The following is a 19,215-nucleotide window of genomic DNA, read 5'->3' as shown; positions in this document are numbered from 1 at the left end:
TTTATGCCTGTTAATCTTTGATGCCAGACACTGAATTTTACCTCTGAGTACCTTCCTATAAATCTTGTGCTTTGTTCAAAGATGCAGTTAAAGTTACTTGGAAACAGCTTTGTAGAATTGAGTCTTACTTTTATAATTTGTTAGGCCAGTCTAAAGCAGTGCTAAGGCTAACACTATTTCCTATTGCTGAGTATTCTACCCAATGTCCACTGAATTAAGGAGACTTTCCGGTCTAACTAGTAGATCATAAACTATTCCCAGTCCTGTGAGTGCCAGACTCCATTTCTTCTAATTCCTTCAGGTGGTTTTCTTTCAGCCTTACGTAGCTTCCTCACATCCATCACTGAATGGTGTACATCCCTGAATACGTGAAGGGGACCTTCTTCAGATCTTGGGGAGTTTTCTCTGTGCAGCCCTCTCTTATCTGGTACTTTGTCCTGTAAATAGTTCCTGCTTTGGTTTCCACGGACTCGAATTCCATTTCCCCAAATTAGGGAATCTGCTGCGCTCAAACTGAGTTCCCCTTCTCTGGGCCATCCAAATTCTCTCAGGCAGTGAGCTGGGAAATGGTAGGGGGCTCAACTCATTTGTTTCCTGCCTCTCAGAGATGACTTGCTGATCTTTAGTGACTTGAAAACCATTGATTAATCTAGTTTGTCTTTTTAAAACTGTTTCAGATAGAAGTAGGAATTCAATTCCTACTTTTCAAATGACTAGAAGTCCTGAATTTGTATTTTTCCTTAGATAAGAGATAAAGTGAAATGTTGACAGAGAAAATAATCCTTGAACACTAAAGACAGACGTAAACAACGTCCTGATGCACAGCTCTGTTTAGTACCGGTACACTCGACTACCGGCCTTACACACTTACACAGTTCACAGCAGCTGTGCGTTCTGGAGCATTTCATCCTATGGGGAAAGCTCCGGATGATCTCTGATGAGCAACTAAAACGCTCGCCGGTGGGACTCAGAGTCAATATTCTTATAGAAAGATAAGATTATGGCAGGGGTGTTCAGTACAAAAAAAGAAGTACTATTCCACTTTTGAGAACTGTCTGAAGGCTGTCTCTTTCCTATCTGTCTTGAGTAAGAGCTACAGTAAAAATTAGCGATTGTTTTCAGTAACACAGAATATCCTCAAGGAGGTGAAGGAGGAGGAAAGGGTGTTACTTGGGATGAAGTTGGGGAGAAGGCTGCCAAAACTTAGAGTGACCAAATTTTACTTCTTGATCTGTGTTCTTCCCATAGAAGTTTATTCTGAGGCCCTCAGGTGAGAAGTCCAAGGGCTTTACCTAGTATTTTGATGGTCTAAAAACAAGAAAACAACACTTGTCTCCCACCTACTAAAGATGTTGAGGATCAATTACCTGCTTGAAGCAATGGACAGGCGCTGGGACTGAACATGTTTCTTTTAGGTATTTGTCCCAGGTAAAATGACCTGTAAAGGAAATAGAAATCTCTATCACAGTCAACTCCCTAAAAAATGCTTTTGGGATGTAAGCTACTCTAGACATTGAGCCGTTTACAGACTGGTGTTGACCATAACACTTATCATTTATTTTTTTCCTATTTATGCTAAAGGAGTATTAGGGACAAGAATCTAGGTGATCTGAGTGGGCCTTTTAATGTTTTAAAATCATGGTCTAAAGATGACCCGAGGTGCTTCTTTTCTTGTTAGTCCCTAAAGAGATCCAAAATGCCAGAGTAAGACATACCATTGTCTCAAAGAAGTGCCCGGGAAGCTCATGGAGAACAGACCAGAAGAGGCAGAAGTCGGTGAGGAATTCTTGAGAAACCTAACTCTTGGAGGTGTCTCTTACTGCCATCAAGTGACAGCTTTTAATGCCCAGTATGGTTGGGTCCCACTGTCTCAGCTTAGGAAGAACAAACGGAAGGCTTTCTAGAGAAATGAAGTGAGAGGATCTGCGAAGAGGGGAAGCCAGGTGAGTGAAATTATACATCAATTCTCACTCTAACAACCGGCTCTCTCTAACACACCCCCTCTCACTCTGATCCTGGCCACAGCTGCATTGCTTTGGCAAAGATCTGGTGGTTTAGAGAAAGGAAGACCTGGGAACACTTCTGGTGATAGTCAGAAAAAGCAGGGGAGTCTGTGTAACCATCTAGCCTCTTAAAGGGGCCTTAGACTCTGTCAAAGTCTGAAGACTACTGTGCTACGGTAACAGTCTTTAAGGTGACACTACGCTGGGGCCAAGGACAAGATTTTAGGGACAGGCTGTTAAACACAGATCTTACTGGAACAAAAAAGATGATCAAATTCTTTAAAGGTTAAACAAATTACCAATCTCCCCTAATACCCACCTAGAGGTGACCCCATGATGGAGCAGGGAAGGTCCCAGAGACTCTCACAAGCTAAAACACTGTAGCAAACCAGCATTTCTTGAAGCTTCCTCTGTAGTGGAGCAGCACAGAGCCCCTTTGGGCCATGCAAAAAACACTAGATGCTGGGAATAAAAATGAGTCACTGAATGATGAAATCTAAATCACTCCAAAGATGATGCCAAGACTTCACACTCTATTGATTTTATAGTTTCTGTTTTAAACTGGCCCCTTTCCCACCAACCTTAAATAAATAAAATATATTTGGCCAAAAATCAGTCTGTTTTGAACCATTTCATAAACTAGCCAATGATCTAGCATCATGACTAGATAGTTAATCCATAAATGAGATGGCTCTTTCCTGAAGTTAAAATTTTAAGAAGTTATCTGAATTTAATAAAGAATTTGCTCTTAGCTATGGGCATCCTAAGGTAGGAACTGAATATATTTCATTGTTTGCTGTTAGAAAAAAAATACATTACTAATTATTATTCCAGCCATCCTTACAAAGATAAAATTGAACAATGAGTCACAGATTTCACTGGACTGAGACTCTTAAACTCTTAACGGGTAGAGTAACAGTGCCCAAAAAAAGCTCTCTGTATTGACAGAAACGTTCTGTGCCCGTGCTGCCTGCAAAGGTACCCACTAGCCACAGGCACCTACTGAGCACTTGATATGCGGCTAGCATAAACTAAAATTTAAATTGTATTTAATTCTAATTAATTTAAATATAACTTCCAGCATGTGGCTAATAGCTCCTGTATCAGGCAGCCCAGGCCTGGAGGCTTGGTCAGTCCTGGGTAATTGCTTGAATTACTGTAGTTTGAATTTTGACCAAAAATTCCCAAGAGACACTGGTTTAAAAAATACTGGCAGCACCCGGGGCACCACAATAGCTAGTACGTTAATTACAGTTCTCTCTGTGGTAACCAATCACATGTGCCACAGAGACACAGGCCAGAAACCTCAAACCTTCTGCGTAGTAAATGCCCTGTGACCAAGTGAATGGAAAAGAAACTCTGTTAAAAGCAGAGCCCACAGATGGCGTGGTGATGAGGTCGTTGGACTCCCACATGGCTGACCGCAGTTTGAGTCCTGGACCTGGTGGCTAGAGACTCATGCCGGGCGCCTATGCGTGTGTGCCCAGGAGGCTGGGAGGAGATTGTGGCATGGCCATTTCCCCTGGGGATGATTTCTCACCTTCCCTCTCACTGTCTCTGTCTTGCTTTCTGGTGAGCACATGTACCCTAGGGCAAAAACCTTTACCAAAAAAAAAAAGAAAAAAAAAAAAGAAGAGGCAGTCCACCCACTGTGAGGGTCAACTGGCTTGAACCATACCTAAATTAGTATGGTTAGTATAGGTTAAATTAGATGGCTTAGGCTAAGGCTTAATCCCTTATTATCAGGTAAACTACAAAATAGGATAATTTTCATGACCGAGTTAAGTATGTCTGAACACCTACCATGCAGCCCTCGATGAAGCCAGACATCACACGCTTACTGAACCTAAGCACTAATAAGACCACAAAAGAAACATGACACACAGGCATACAAAGACAAAGTGTAGACTAAGAGCTGGCAAAGTCTGGTAAAGGCCAAGCGAGTGAAAGCCTATGCTCTGTAGGTCGCATGGTCTGTCACACTGTCGCATGAAATCAGCCACGACAGCGCGTGGAGGGATGAGCACTGTGCTCCACTGACTTTCCTTTACGAAAAGGAGCAGCAGGCTGGACTTGGCCTCACCCTCTGGATAAATCATCACAGTTTTTCTTATTTCTGTGAACAGAGTTCTGGGCTCTATTTTCAGAAGTTCTCGCTCAGTAGGCGTTAGTGGAGCCAGAGAATATGTATTTTTGAAGTTTCCCTAGGTAATAATGACTAACATCTGTCCAGGAACTTCTGGTATAGTCAAAGAATTGCTACTGGGAGTCAGGAGATACTGGTTAAGTCCTGTTTCTATTGTTACCTGTTCTGGGTACATTACTTAATCCTTCTAAGCCTCAGTTTATTTATCTGAAAGAGAAAGATAATATCTACCTAACAAGACTGTACACACATTCTTCATTCAAGAAATATGTAAACTCTTTCCATGTGTAAAGAACTGTGTTAAACATCAGTAGAGCAAGACAGATGTGGCTATAAGTTCACGGTGCTTTCAGTTTGAGATAAGCAGATACAGTAAATAAACAGCAACAAATAATCAGTTACAATTATGATCAATTTAAGTTAATGAGGTAGTATAGGTTGCCTTGAAAATGCAAAACAGGAACTCAGGGCCAGGGATTGTTATGAAGATTAATATTAACTAACATAGGCATTATGTTTTATAATTTAAGCATATATCATTTGAACATTTTTAATTATTCAAACCTTATCAGTCAAAGATTCCAGCATTATAACTTGCATGTTTTCAACTATTTACTCAACAGATGCTTACTAAGTATCCCCTATGTGCCAAGCAGTGTGCCGGGGGTCCCTACCCTCACGGAATTGACATTTGGGGGTGAGAGACACAAAGAACACATAAACAATGAAATGAACAGGTAATAAGTGATAAGTACGTGACGAATAAAATGAGGGTACGTGACGGTGAAGTTACGGACAGATGTCCTACAAAGGAAACATTTGAGTTGAGACTTTAAAGAGGAGAAAAATCCTGACACTTCCTTTGTATCACTGAAAAATGCTTATGAAAGTGTTTTATAGGGCTGGCCAGGTGGCATGGTAGCTAAGATGGCTGGATCCTGTGTGGCCAACTGTGTAGTTCAAGTCCTGACCTGGTGGACTGAAAAACACGCTGAGCACAAAATCCTGAGGAGAGTGGAGGGGGAAGGACTACAGTGAAGCCACCTTCCCCCCCAGGGTGCTTTCTCACTTTCTCTCTCCCTCTCTCTCTAACAAGCACATATGCCCTATAGCAAAATTAAAAAAATAAAGTGTTTTATACATTCTAATGAACACTACACAACAGTTACATTTATTGTGAGAAAATAAATCCCTGCCCTGAAGGGCCATAGCTATTACATAAAAGTATCTTTAAAAAATTAAAAGGTCCAGGGAACCAGCAGTTAGCATAATGGTTATGTCGCTGGACTCCCACGTAGTTGACCGCAGTTCGCGTCCTGGACCCGGTGGCTTAAAACTCATGCCGGGCGCGTGTGTGTGCGTGCCCAAGATCCCGAGAGGAGAATGGAGGAGAAGGGATTGCGGCGTGACCATCCCCCCTGGGGGGTGATTTCTCGTTTTCTGTCTCTATGTCTCTCTCTGCCTGTCTGGCGAGCGCACGCACCCTATAGCAAAAATCTCTCAAAAAAAAAAAAAATTAAAAGGCCCATACAATGCAAAGCACAAGTCACCTAGTTAAATGCACGGATCGCCTTCTCTAATTCATTTAGTCAACAAATATGTATGGAACATCTATGATATACTAAGCCCAGTTCTAGACACTGATGATAAAAAGAACAACACAGCTGAAGACTTCACTCACATGGTGTTTACATTCTAAGGGAGAAATAAGTCAACAAATAATTATATGTCAGTTGGCCCTGAAGGTAAAAGAGGCACCAGATAAGTAATTATGAAATTGCTGGCTCTTTTGAATAAAGAAAAAATAAAGCAAGATAAAAAGGAAAGGTGTGTGTGCTATTGACAATATGGTCAAGAATGGCATCTTGATGAGATGATACTGTTATATTCAAATCAGGGAGAGCCCGATTAAAGGAGCCTTTATGAAGTTAGTGGCTGCAGGAGGACTCAAGTCACTCCCAAACCCCACAGCTTTGAAGTAGGGGGAGGAAGGTTTATAAAGGCAATAACCACAAAGGGAAAAAAACCTACACATCTAAGAAAGTACAGGCCTTGAGTTATGTGAAAGTGGTTTACAAAAGCCAAAAAAGCAAGTTATCAGGAAGGACAGTTATAATTGGCTGCATCTGCTGGTGATAAATACTGAGTTAGGAAGACAGAGATGGATGGCAGCGTTCATCTACTGGTGATAAGCATTCAGTGAGGAATTTTCAGGAGGCACATGTGGGTCAGGTTTCAGGAAAAGGGAAATGGCAGTGGAATACTATTCAAAATGGAGGTGCTCATGCTTCATTACAAAAGTCGAGATCTGAATGATCCCTTTGGCCTCGCCTTGAATACTTCTAATAATGGGAAACTACTGAGTTGACTACTGTTCAAAAGCACAATGGCTGGACTAATACCGACAGCCAGTCTGCCTCCATTAGTCCCAGACATGCTGATCTGACCTCTAAACATGTCCCAGATCGCTCAGCGGCTCCGAATTGGACTTGCTGGCTCTGTCTGGCCACATTTCTCTACAAGAACTCTACTTTATTCCATCTCCATGTGGAACCCAAATTCCTCAGAGCAAAAAGGATAACATAAGTCTTCATATCAGAAATCCTATTCCCGTATTACACTGTTTATAATATACTATACTGTTTATATGTGCTATAATTTATATAGTTTATAAGTTCTATAATTATAATTTATATAACTTAACTATAGCATTTGTTAAATAATATTGATGGACATTTAAGTGTTTTCTAATTTCTTCTCATTTTTTGATGCATACTCTTGTACATATACCTTTGAACACTTTGAAGATGATCTTAGGACAAATTCCAAAGAGCAAGATAATAGACAAAGAGCAAACATATTTTAGATTTGTATACTATATATTGCCAAAATATTCTCAAGGACGATTATATCAAGCTTTATTCCTATAAAAAAGGCATGAGAGTATGTTTCTCACATCTCTATAATTCTGATGAAATCTTACCGGTGAAAAATGAAATACTGCTATGCTTTTATTTATAATTCATTGATTATTAATAAACTTGAAGATCTTTTTAGGTTTATCAGCCAGTGTTTTACTTTTGCCATTATTTAAGAGACCCTTTAGATTAAGGATATCTGTCTTTTTCTGTCATACATGGTGAGGGTAAAGACTTAATGTCTTGGTCTGGTAGGCCTTGATCTTCAGTTTCTCAGCCTTTTCTTTTATGGCTTCTTGGTTTTCATATCATGCTTTCTTCACTTCAATTTTATAACAATATTAACAGATGTTTTCTTCTAAGACTTCTCTGGCTTCATATTTTTACATTTAAATGTTTGATCTATTTGGAATTTATTTTGTGAGACAAATGGGGCAAGGAACGAGCTTTCCCTTTTCACCTTTATTCAATAATGCGTTCCACAGTCATCTAATAAATCATCCTCTCTGCACTGATCTGAAATGACACCTTGATCCTATATTAATTTCTTATATATTCTAAGATATATTTCTAGACTATATTCTGTTCACCAGTCTGTTTAATTCAATTCTAAGGACACTCTGTTTCATAGAACTTTATTACTGACTTAAATATCTTATGTAGCAAGTCCTTTTCATAAGTTAGACTCTCAATCCAATGTTATCTTGGCACTTTTCAGATGATTAAGCACAGTAAGCTGTACAGCCTCAGCTGTGTGCTATTTTATAGTATATTCATTCTACCCACAGAGCTTCATGCCTAAAGTCAACTTTTGTTCACAGATATGTATATATCAGCTGACTTTACTACTGAAAGTATTTAGATTAATTCAGATGTTTTGTGAATCAATACAATGTGGGAAAGAATAAGTTCGAATAATAAGTACTGTGGGAAAAAATAAAAAAGGAATGGAAAGCAACTGCAGATACCAGAGACAGTGTGGCAGTGTGGGAGGAGGGTGGGAAATGGCAGAGGGTGAGAAATATAGGGGGGAAAAAAATATATATATATATATACACACACAAGAAAGAGATGAAAAATTATTTGTTGACGATAACATATGTTAAAGCCACTGTACAGAGTATTCTGGCTGGAAAACCACATTTTGTATGCTGTGGTGATGTCCAGTGAAAGTATGTAAAATATAAATAAATAAAACTAAAAAAAAATTGTGGCATATCCAGCACTAATAAAACTCAATTACTTTAAAATGTCTAAAGGTAAGTTATGAGAATACACAATAGTTCATTCATTTTTTTTTTTTTTTGAAGAGGTTATGCTATGGGGCACGTGTGCTCACCAGACAGACAGAGAGAGACAGAGAGACAGAAAGCGAAAAATCACCCCCCAGGGGAGATGGCCACGCCACAATTCCTTCTCCTCCATTCTCCTCTTGGGATCTTGGGCACGCACGAACACGCGCCCGTCATGAGTTTTAAGCTACCAGGTTCGGGACACAAACCATGGTAGACTACATGGGAGTCCAGCAACATAGCCATTATGCTAACTGCTAGTCCCCAAAAGTTCATTCTTAAAACACTATCCATAACCCTTTTAGATCAAGAGCTTGATACTCTTTTATGGAGCAGCTAAAGGTAAAAATATCAAACCTAAAAAAGAACTTCTGAAAACAAGTAACAGTCATTAATTCCTTTTAAATATATCATGAGACAACCTCCTGGCTAAAAGTCAGAAGCTCATGAAATACTGAGGCTGAGAAAAGGTTTCAAGCTGAAGCTCAGCTCCTGGCATCAAAGCAATGGCTTCATTGGTACACATTTCTACCATGTGGCTTTACACATACATGCACAGAAAATTTAGAGTGATTTACTACATATAGTCTTTCAGCACATACTTCAAGGAGCAGAAAGCTGGGTAAGGAGGATAGTTTCAACCATATTAGTGCTTCAATAATATTGTCGTGTAATTTCCTCTTTAAAAAAATAAAAGGATGAAGAACAAAAGTAACTTGGAGTATTTTTATTTAACATAAATAAAGCATCTAGACCACCCAGTGTTCTTTCACGCTATCACAGCTCCCTCTGCAAGGACATAGACTTTCAAGCAACAGAAAGAAAGGCCTGTAGAGGGAGGGAAGAATCAGAGGCTCTTTAGCCAGTCCAGGCAGGTACACTGAAATGAGGAAGGCCTGGATTTGAGTGGCTACAGGTAGTCACATGAAGGGCTAGAAAGGACCTGAGAGTTTCCTAAAACAAACCATTGGCTTTCTTGGCCTCCTATCATTGCCCATGTCACTCCCCACCTAGTGACTGAAGCTCAGCAAAAGCACCACTGTCTTTTTTTGAAGAGGTTATGCTATGGGGCACGTGTGCTCACCAGACAGACAGAGAGAGACAGAGAGACAGAAAGCGAAAAATCACCCCCCAGGGGAGATGGCCACGCCACAATTCCTTCTCCTCCATTCTCCTCTTGGGATCTTGGGCACGCACGAACACGCGCCCGTCATGAGTTTTAAGCTACCAGGTTCGGGACACAAACCATGGTAGACTACATGGGAGTCCAGCAACATAGCCATTATGCTAACTGCTAGTCCCCAAAAGTTCATTCTTAAAACACTATCCATAACCCTTTTAGATCAAGAGCTTGATACTCTTTTATGGAGCAGCTAAAGGTAAAAATATCAAACCTAAAAAAGAACTTCTGAAAACAAGTAACAGTCATTAATTCCTTTTAAATATATCATGAGACAACCTCCTGGCTAAAAGTCAGAAGCTCATGAAATACTGAGGCTGAGAAAAGGTTTCAAGCTGAAGCTCAGCTCCTGGCATCAAAGCAATGGCTTCATTGGTACACATTTCTACCATGTGGCTTTACACATACATGCACAGAAAATTTAGAGTGATTTACTACATATAGTCTTTCAGCACATACTTCAAGGAGCAGAAAGCTGGGTAAGGAGGATAGTTTCAACCATATTAGTGCTTCAATAATATTGTCGTGTAATTTCCTCTTTAAAAAAATAAAAGGATGAAGAACAAAAGTAACTTGGAGTATTTTTATTTAACATAAATAAAGCATCTAGACCACCCAGTGTTCTTTCACGCTATCACAGCTCCCTCTGCAAGGACATAGACTTTCAAGCAACAGAAAGAAAGGCCTGTAGAGGGAGGGAAGAATCAGAGGCTCTTTAGCCAGTCCAGGCAGGTACACTGAAATGAGGAAGGCCTGGATTTGAGTGGCTACAGGTAGTCACATGAAGGGCTAGAAAGGACCTGAGAGTTTCCTAAAACAAACCATTGGCTTTCTTGGCCTCCTATCATTGCCCATGTCACTCCCCACCTAGTGACTGAAGCTCAGCAAAAGCACCACTGTCTTGGCAAAGCCTAACTTTTCCTGTCTTTTGAGAAAATATCCTACCACTTTCCCATCTCCAGTAACATCCTGTTTATCCTTTTATTTTCAGAGCCATCACTATAATTATTTATGTAAACTCCTTAGAGATAGGGACTACCTCTTACTCATTTTTTTAAAAAAAGTTTGCTACAGGGCACATATGCTCACCAGAGACAGAGACAGAGACAGAGAGAGAGTGGGTGAGAAAGCACTCTCCAGGGAGGATGGCCATACAGCAATCCCTTCTCTTCCACTCTCTTCTCAGGATTTTGGGCACACACGCACATGTGCCTGGTATGTTTTTCTAGTTGCCAGGTCCAGGACTTAAATCAGGTAGCTGGCCATGTGAGATCCAACCACCTTAACCACTATGCCCCCGACAGGCCCCTCTTATTAATGTTTTAATTTTCATTCTTTAACACAGTGCTTGAAACCAGAGACTCGATTAAAGTTTCTGAGAGAATAAAAGAAGAAAATGAGCACACCAGTAACAGTTCCATTCTTTCCTGAACTAGTAAAATAACACAATTTAGTTCTGGTAGCCATTTCTTGAGAGAGGGCAAACTGAAGTCAAAATGGTGACTCAGTGGTAAAAGGACCCAATCCATGTTACCTGAGGGCAAGCTGAAGGACCAATAAATATTTAGCATGAGTAAGATAGCAAAGTTTCAGAGTCATTTTCTCATCCATTCATCCAACAAACATCTGGATGAGTGGAGACAGTGGAGACAGGTTCATGCATTAGAATACTATCCCTGCCCACACGGAGCTTCAGTCTAGTGAGAGAGAGAGAGACCCCATCACCTACAGTCTACTGCAGTAAGTGTGAGACTTGGGGAGACAGAGGGTGCTATGGGAACACCTAGAGTTTGTGAAAAAGATTCTCGGAGGAAATGACCTACAGGTTACAAAGATAAACTGTGAAAGGATAAGCAGGACTCAGTTAATGAGAAAGAAAACTCTTTCAGGCGGAAAGAAAATGACATATTAAAGGCCTGAAAGTAAGAAAAGGCAGTTCTGAAAACTGAATCTTGGACCAGCTGTGGTGGCACACTTTGCTAAGACACTGTGCCCCAAAGGTGGGGCCACAAGAGGCCTATGTTCTATTGCAAGTCCAACCTAAGCAGGTCCAGGGGCATGTGCCTGTCATCTCTGAACTTGGGAGGCTGAAGCTGGAGGATTACCAGCTTCAGGACGGTCTGGACAATACAACAGGATCCTGTCTAAAAGAGAGCCTGCCATGGTGGTGCACTCCTGCAGTCCCAGTCGGGAGACTGAGGCAGGAGGATTATAATATGGCAAGACCCCACATTTATTATTTCTTTATTTATTTATTTATTGGAGAGGTTTTTGCTATAGGGCGCGTATGCTCGACAGAAAGACAGAGACAGAGAGACAGAAAGCGAAAATTGACCCCCACCACGCCGCAATCCCTTCTCCTCTATTCTCCTCTCGGGATCTTGGGCATGCATGCACACGTACCCGGCATGAGTTTAAGCCACTAGGTCCAGGACTCACACCACAATTGACTATATGGGAGTCCACCAACATAGCCATTACCCCAACTGCTGGTCCCAAGACCCCATTTTTTAAAAGAAAGCTAAGAGTTGTCACCATGGCCAGGTGGTTAAGGTAGCTGGATCCCACATGACCAACTAAGCGGTTTGCATCATGGAAGTGACCAGTTGAGAAATACGTGGGGCACGTGTGTATGAGCACATGTGCGCGTGTGCCCAAAAATCCCAAAAGGAGGGAGAGACGGAGGAGAGGAAATTGTGGTATGATCATTCTTCATGGGAAGCTGCTTTCTCCTCTCCTCCTCCTCACACAAGTGCATGTACCCTCAAGCACAGAAAATAAAAAAGAAAGAAAGGAAAGCTAAAAATTGGGTCTTTTAGTATGACTATTGGGTAGAGTTTAAAGAAAAAGTTGTTTAGGGTACCTGCAGATGGCATAATGGATAAGTTGCTGGACTCCCATGTAGTTGACTGTGGTTTGAGTCCCGGACCTAGTAGCTTAAAATTCATGGCTGGAAGAATGTGTGTGCATGCCCATAATCCCAAGAGGAGAACGGAGAAGGGACTATGGTATAGCCATCCTCCCTGGAGGGTGATCTCTCGCTTTCTGTCTCTCTGTCTCTCCAGTGAGTACACTCACACTACAGTAATCTCTTTAAAAAAAAAAAAAAAAAAAAAAAAAAAAAAAAAAACCTGAAAACGTAGTTTAGAAAATAAGTTGTAGATAAAATCAGTGTTTGGGTATCAGAGAATCCCATATGCCACATTAACAAAAAGAGGAAGCACTGACGGGTTTGGGATGGAGTCGCTCTGGCTGCAGGGTGACGAATGGGTTGGAGGCAGAAGACAGTCAGGAAACTGTTTTGATAATCTAGGTGTGAGATGACGGTGGGCTGCACTAGGAAAGGGCAGAGTGGCAGTGAGAAGGCAGTTCCTAGAGCTGCCCTCTCTAACCAGAGTGTAGCGAATGGAACATAGGCTAAATCTGCCTCTATGACCTGAAGGAAGTATGACTCACAGAAGTTGCAAATATATATACCTTAGTCCAACAAATGTGTTTAAATATAAAGTGAGTCACCGGAGGAGGTAGTAAGTCCCTAACAACTTGAAGATATGACGTATGATAATATCTTCAGCTGGACTAATATACAAAGTATTTGTGTTGGGAAAATATATTTTGCAAGCTGTAATGATACACAATGATTGAATGTATAAAAATTTTTTTTAAAAAGAAATTTAAAACATTTTGAAGAAATTCAATTTTGAAAGGATTTTGAAAGGCTAGGGTAGATTATTTTTAAGATCTTTTTCAACTCCGAAATTCTTAAAATCTACTGAATTTTATTTCAGTTTGATACGTGGGGCTGCCCGCTGTGCTTGATGGAAGAAATACAAGATGCACGATTAACTTACACCAAAGGATGTGTCTGTGCTACTAATACCCTCCAAGGAAAAATATCCTTTCAAGGTTTAACATCACTTAATACATGATATAATTGATCTGAACTGAGAATCCGTGTTTCACAACTCCCTGTCAAGAAACAGGTGGTTACAACATGGCTTCAGTTGTCACTAACTACAGTTGCTGCTGCCGTTTATACTGGCAGCAAAAGTACAAACAACAGCAATCAGAGTATCTTCCATTTGCCTGTATTGGGCAGGGCTATCTTCAGTATCTCCTATGTACTGACACATTAGAATTTGCAGAGTAGGTTTTATTCCCATTTTAAAGATGAGAGTAGGTGGTATGGTAGTTAAGGTGCGGGACTTCCACATGGCCGACCATGGTTTGAGTCCTGGAGCAGGCAGCTTGAAAATCAAGCTAGACGCATGTGAGTGCATGCCCAAAATCCTGAGGGAAGAATGGAGGAGAAGAGATTGAGGGGTGGCCATACCTCCTGGAGGGTGATTTTTCCTTTTCCCTCTCTCTCTGGTGAGTGCATGTGTCCTATGGCAAAAAACAAACAAAACAACAACAAAAAAACCCCCAAAAACAAAAAAAGCTTCAAAAACCTTTAAAAAAAGTAGAGAACAGGCTCAGAAAGATTAAGTAATCTGTGTAAAGCCACAAATTATTCAGCAGGGAACAGGAATTTGAGTCAAGGTCAGTCAACACCTATATTGATGCCTTTCCAACACATCCCAACACCCTAAAAAGCTTGAGTAAAGTTTTAAAGAATAATAAAAAATAACTACCATTTGTTTACCACGTGTCAGGCACCTTTACCTGCATTATTTCATTTCATTCATTTCTTCAGCTCATATTCACAGAATGCTTCACTTCAAAGAATGTCAGAAGATTTGACTTAAAATCTGAGTATAGCCGCTGAACAGAATGAAAATCATAAAAATCCTCCAAAGGTGAAAAGTATTTGAGAGTTTTTAAGATGTTTTCACATTCATTAGCTCATGTACTCTTCTTCACAACCCTGTGAAGAAGGCAAAATGGGATTATTATCCCCATTTTACAAATCGGAAAGTGGCAGAGCTGGCTGTCACCAGACCCAGCAATTCTGAATCCTGTTTACTGCTTTATGTCATTTTCTACATCAGTGGGCGATGGAGGGTGATTGAGAACGATAAAGCAAGACGAAGCAGAGAGACGACCATAACAACAGAGCTGAATGTGTGAGGTTGCAGTAACAAAATACATCAAAGTACTTGGACAGAAATTGATAAAGGCGTCAGGATATCAATATTTTTGTAGCACGTAGAAGGATTTTAAAGGACTCTAAGACCTTAAGACGGATGTTTATGTAGGAACCCTGAAAGCCGGCTGGGAAATGTTAGTATTCTTTAAATCCTAGTCCTGAAGTGCACTCGGTGGGCACGACAGCCAAACGCAGTATCAGTCTGACTTGTTACTTGATAATATTTTAGTATTTCCATGTTTTAAATTTAGTTAATAAATTTAGAAAATCTTCACATTTAATTTTGGTTCAATTTATCTTGTGAGTAATTTCTTTTGGTAAAATCCCACCAAACCGGTTTACGGATGGTGGGAGTTTGTTTTCATTGCACAGTCAATGACTTAAGTTACTTGCAGTTTGGGTCAGTTCCATTCCTCCCTTCGACGTAATTAATAACCTTCCCTTCCTTTTTGTGAGTGTGGTCTGTGGTCTCCTGATAAGTAGGACTTGAGGTGACAGCTGAGATGAATTACATGGGCCAACGAGGCAGACGAGAGTGTGGGGCTCCCAGGTTTATGAGACAGAGACACATGGGATTCTTTTCCTCGTTGATTAAAACGGGTTCCAATCTAATCTCTGGTTTAGTCATTGCCATTATTTAACAGAAACACAAGGAAAGTATCTTACCTAGCTCCAGGATGTCGGCAGTTTCTATGAAAGAAAAAAAATGTTGTAAGTAATAATGCAAACATACCAAAATGATAGAAAGGTGAAATTCCAGGGTAATACGGGGCTTGAGAGTTTCCCTAGTCCATTTTCACATTTTAAAAGATACGGAGTTTCTTAGTAGTAGTTATGGAAGTACAACACCCAATTCTATCTCTCCTGAACCTCAATTTGTGAACTCCATGGCAATTCAGAGAGGTTAAAGTAACTGTGCCTAAAGCCACGAGGCTGATCTACACAGCAGTTCCTCAGTAAAGGTGGGGACTGGCTCAGGGACCCCCATGGATAGAAAAATCTGTGATTCTCAAGTCTCTTACATCAAACGGTGTAATATATACATAAAACCTGTACACATTGTCTATACGCTTTAAATCATCTTTAGATTACTTGTAATTCCTAATGTTAAACCATGTAAACAGTTGCTATACTGTATTGTTTGTTTGTTTTTGTCAGCATGTTTTTTTTATTTCATTTTCTTTTATACATTCAATCACCGTATTTGGCTTACAAAATGGATATTTCAACAGGTGAACATTTCCCAGTTCACAAAACTATAAAATATCTTCAACAGATAATACCACATTTCTTTGTGCCATTAATGCTTTGCCTCCCTATTTTTCTTCTAAATGTCCTTCCTCAGACCCTCCTCTTTCACACACACTGTACCTGGTCTTTACATCTATAAACTGTGTTTCTATAGCCTTTAGTCAATCAGTTTCAGTCACAGAGTGCGGCCACGTTTTCGACTGTGTAGTTTTATTTATTTATTTATTTTTAAGGAATATTTTCAATTCTTAGTTGGTTGAATCCATGGATACAGGACTAGGGGGCCGACTATACTCAGAATCTGGGCTTCCTGATTTCCATCTCAAAACCAAGCACGGAGCTTTTGATAGAAACCTCTATAAACAACCACATTTACTTCTGCTTTAACCAGTGAGTTATTTATAAGCCCTGACCTCTTAAAGACACAAGTTTTATGATAAGAGGTGTCAAATAAAATTTTTTGATGCAAAATAAAGTTTTCTTTTCCTTACCTTGATCCTGGGATGCAGACTCTGAGCGATGACCATATTTGTGTTTTCTAACATCATTCCAGTCTATTACTACAAGGAGAGAGGTAACAGTCACATGGAAAGGAAAGAAAATACAAGATTCAGTACTTCTCCAATTTGGTAATATGTATTAATAGTTTTTAATAAGGTAATCCACTTCTAGGATTCTTTTTTTTTTTTTTTTGGAGAGGTTTTTGCTATAGGGCACATGCACTCGTCAGAAAGACAGAGAGACAGAGAGACAGAAAGTGAGAAATCATCCCCCTGGGGGGGGGGGGATGGCCACATTGCAATCCCTTCTCCTCCATTCTCCTCTCGGGATCTTGGGCACGTATGCACACGCGCCCGGCGTGAGTTTAAGCCACTGGGTCCGGGACTTGAACCGCGGTTGACTACATGGGAGTCCAGCGACATAGCCGTTATGCCAACTGCTGGTCTCTCCACTTCTAGGATTCTATTCTAGGAAAGCCAAATGTCAGAAAAAAGATACAAAATACAAAAAAAAAATAAATAAATAAAAAAGGACTTTATTTAGAAGTCTACCATTTCCTATATAATATCTATGAAAAGGGGGAGGGAAGTCCTATTTTCAATACAGAAGACTGACTAAGCTTCGGTAATTCCGGGGCTAGCCTGTGGCCTGGTGGTTAAGGCAACTAGATCCCACATGGCCAACTGTATCGTTTGAATCCCATACCTGGCAACTTGAAAAGAATACTGGACATGTGTGAACATGCTAAAAATCCCCAAAGTGAGGAGAAGTGGAGGAGACGGGGTTGCTATGTGACCATACCCCAGGTGGAATGCTTTCTTGTTTTCCCTTTCTCTTTCTGGCAAGTACATGTGCCTTCTGGCAAAATTTAAAAAGAAAATCAGCGATACAGTGCAATCATTTGACAAAGTATTTTATAGCTATTAAATATTTACAAAGGCTAGAACACAAAAGGGAAAATATTTAAGTTATAATGCTACCAGGTAAAATATGATAACAAAATTATATTTATGGAAAGATGACAATTATATTAAAAAAAAATAGAGAGCATCCCTTTTATGGGCTGAATTGTGTCCTTCAAAACTTCATCATAAAGTCTCTACTCCCCAGTACCTCAGAATGCAACCATATTTGGAGGTAAGGTCTTTAAAGAGGTCATTAAGTTAACATGAGGTCATCGAGGTGGGCGGGCCCTAGCCCACTAAGTCTGCTGTCTTTAAGAGGAGGAATCTGGATATAGACAGGTACAAGAAAAAGAGGATGTAAGGACAAAGGGAGAAGACAGCCACCTGTGTGCCAAGGAGAGGCCTCATGGGAAATAACAGTGCCCGCACCTTAATCTCAGACTTCTGGCTCCAGAATGTCAGAAAATAAATTTCTATTGTTTAAACCACCTAGCCTGTGGTCTTTGTCATGGCAGCCTTACTAAACTAATAGAACCCCCCCAAATTATTAGTACAAAAGATACAGAAGTAAATACAGCAAAAATAGATGATTTGTTATCTTTGGGTGGTGGTACTAGGTTTAGGTTCTTTACCTGTTTTCTTTTTACATATTTAAAAATTTTTCATAAAGAGGATACATTATTCATATAATGGGAATGCATTTTCCTTTGAAAATTTAAATCTATCTACTGACCCTACCACTTTGTCACCATCAATCACCAGGCATGGCTACATTTTTCTTACCCAGCTCAAATTCCATGGCTCTCTGGCAAATGCTTTTAACTCTCTTCCACCTCATTTTTGTCAAGCTTGTATCTAGTAAATACTCAGTCTTAATGCTGGCTAAAGTTACTTGTCAACCTATACCATGCTTACCTAAGTAGCTCACTAGTACTGAAGAAGAACAAACACAGGCTTACTGGTGTCACTTCAAACTCATGGCCATAATTCTTAAATGCCACTTCATATTGCCCAGAAATCACACCACACTTCTTCTCTATGTTTGTTTTTCTAATGCTTCCCCACCCCAAATGTTTTTCATATATTTTTTCTCTCTCCTCAAACTCCAAATATTCCCTTTCCCAACTTCACTTTTAGGGAATGACCTTAATTCAGGGTTCATGGAGAAAACAGAAGGGGAGGAACCCTTTCATTCATTCAGGGTGGGAGAGACGTGATCTTGCTTAGCAGTGTACCCTCATGCACAGTATGATACCACGTGCTCAGTTAATATTCAGGGCACTCATCTGCTCACCTGTCATTCTTTCTGACTTCTCTCCTGTTATTGTGGATGACGTGTCAAAAGCCAATCCTCCATTTTCGATCTAGGTCCTATGGTATCTTATCCTCTAAAGGACTTTGTAAGTATCCCCTTTCTAATAGATCAGGAGTCCCCAAATCCCGGGCCACAGACCAGTACCAATCCCTGGCCTGTGAGGAACACAGCCGAACCGCAGGAGGTGAGTCGTGGTGAGTGAACAAAGCTTCATCTGTATTTACAGCCACTCCCCATTGTTCGCATTTCTGCCTGAGATCCTCTTGTCAGATCAGCAGCATTAGATTCTCATAGGAGCCCCCAGATGTGACTGTCTAGTTGCAGAAAAACAAACTCAGGGCTACATTTTTCTGACCATCTCAAATTCCATGGCTCCCTGGCAAATGCTCTTAACTCTCTCCCACTCATTCTGCACTGTGGTGAGTTGGATAATTATCCCATTATATATTACAATGTAATACTAATAGCAATAAAGTGCAAGATAATGTGCTTGAATTATCCCCAAACCATCCTCCTTCACCCAGTCTCCCCAGTCTTTAGAAAAATCATCTTCCATGAAACTGTTTCCTGGTGCCAAAAATGTTGGAGACTACTGTAAATAGATCACTAGTATTC

General features: G+C 40.3%; 1 protein-coding gene across 7 annotated transcripts in view; it reads right to left on the bottom strand.

Annotated features, from left to right (window-relative positions):
- Positions 1-19,215, bottom strand: part of SCMH1 (Scm polycomb group protein homolog 1) — a 131,022-nt gene that overhangs the window by 98,296 nt on the left and 13,511 nt on the right. For 2 of the 7 annotated variants that reach the window (XM_006164923.3, XM_006164921.3), the window contains exons 2-5: positions 16,371-16,439; positions 15,295-15,318; positions 14,205-14,406; positions 1,368-1,438 (exon numbers count right to left, since the gene is read on the bottom strand). Coding sequence is in view for 4 of the 7 variants with exons in the window: in XM_006164917.2 (XP_006164979.1) it covers positions 1,368-1,438; positions 15,295-15,318; positions 16,371-16,439 (164 nt within the window). In the remaining 3 variants the exon portion in view is untranslated. Of the gene's footprint in view, positions 1-1,367; positions 1,439-2,322; positions 2,466-14,204; positions 14,407-15,294; positions 15,319-16,370; positions 16,440-19,215 lie in introns of those variants that run through there. The other 5 variants (XM_027766888.1, XM_006164917.2, XM_006164920.3 and 2 more) reach the window with 5 other exon arrangements.

The sequence above is a fragment of the Tupaia chinensis genome, unplaced genomic scaffold (genome assembly GCF_000334495.1).
Source record: "Tupaia chinensis unplaced genomic scaffold, TupChi_1.0 Scaffold143758_1, whole genome shotgun sequence".
NCBI classification, from domain to species: domain Eukaryota; kingdom Metazoa; phylum Chordata; class Mammalia; order Scandentia; family Tupaiidae; genus Tupaia; species Tupaia belangeri.
Note: the sequence above shows the minus strand (reverse complement) of the source record. Positions and strands in the feature narration are given on the sequence as shown.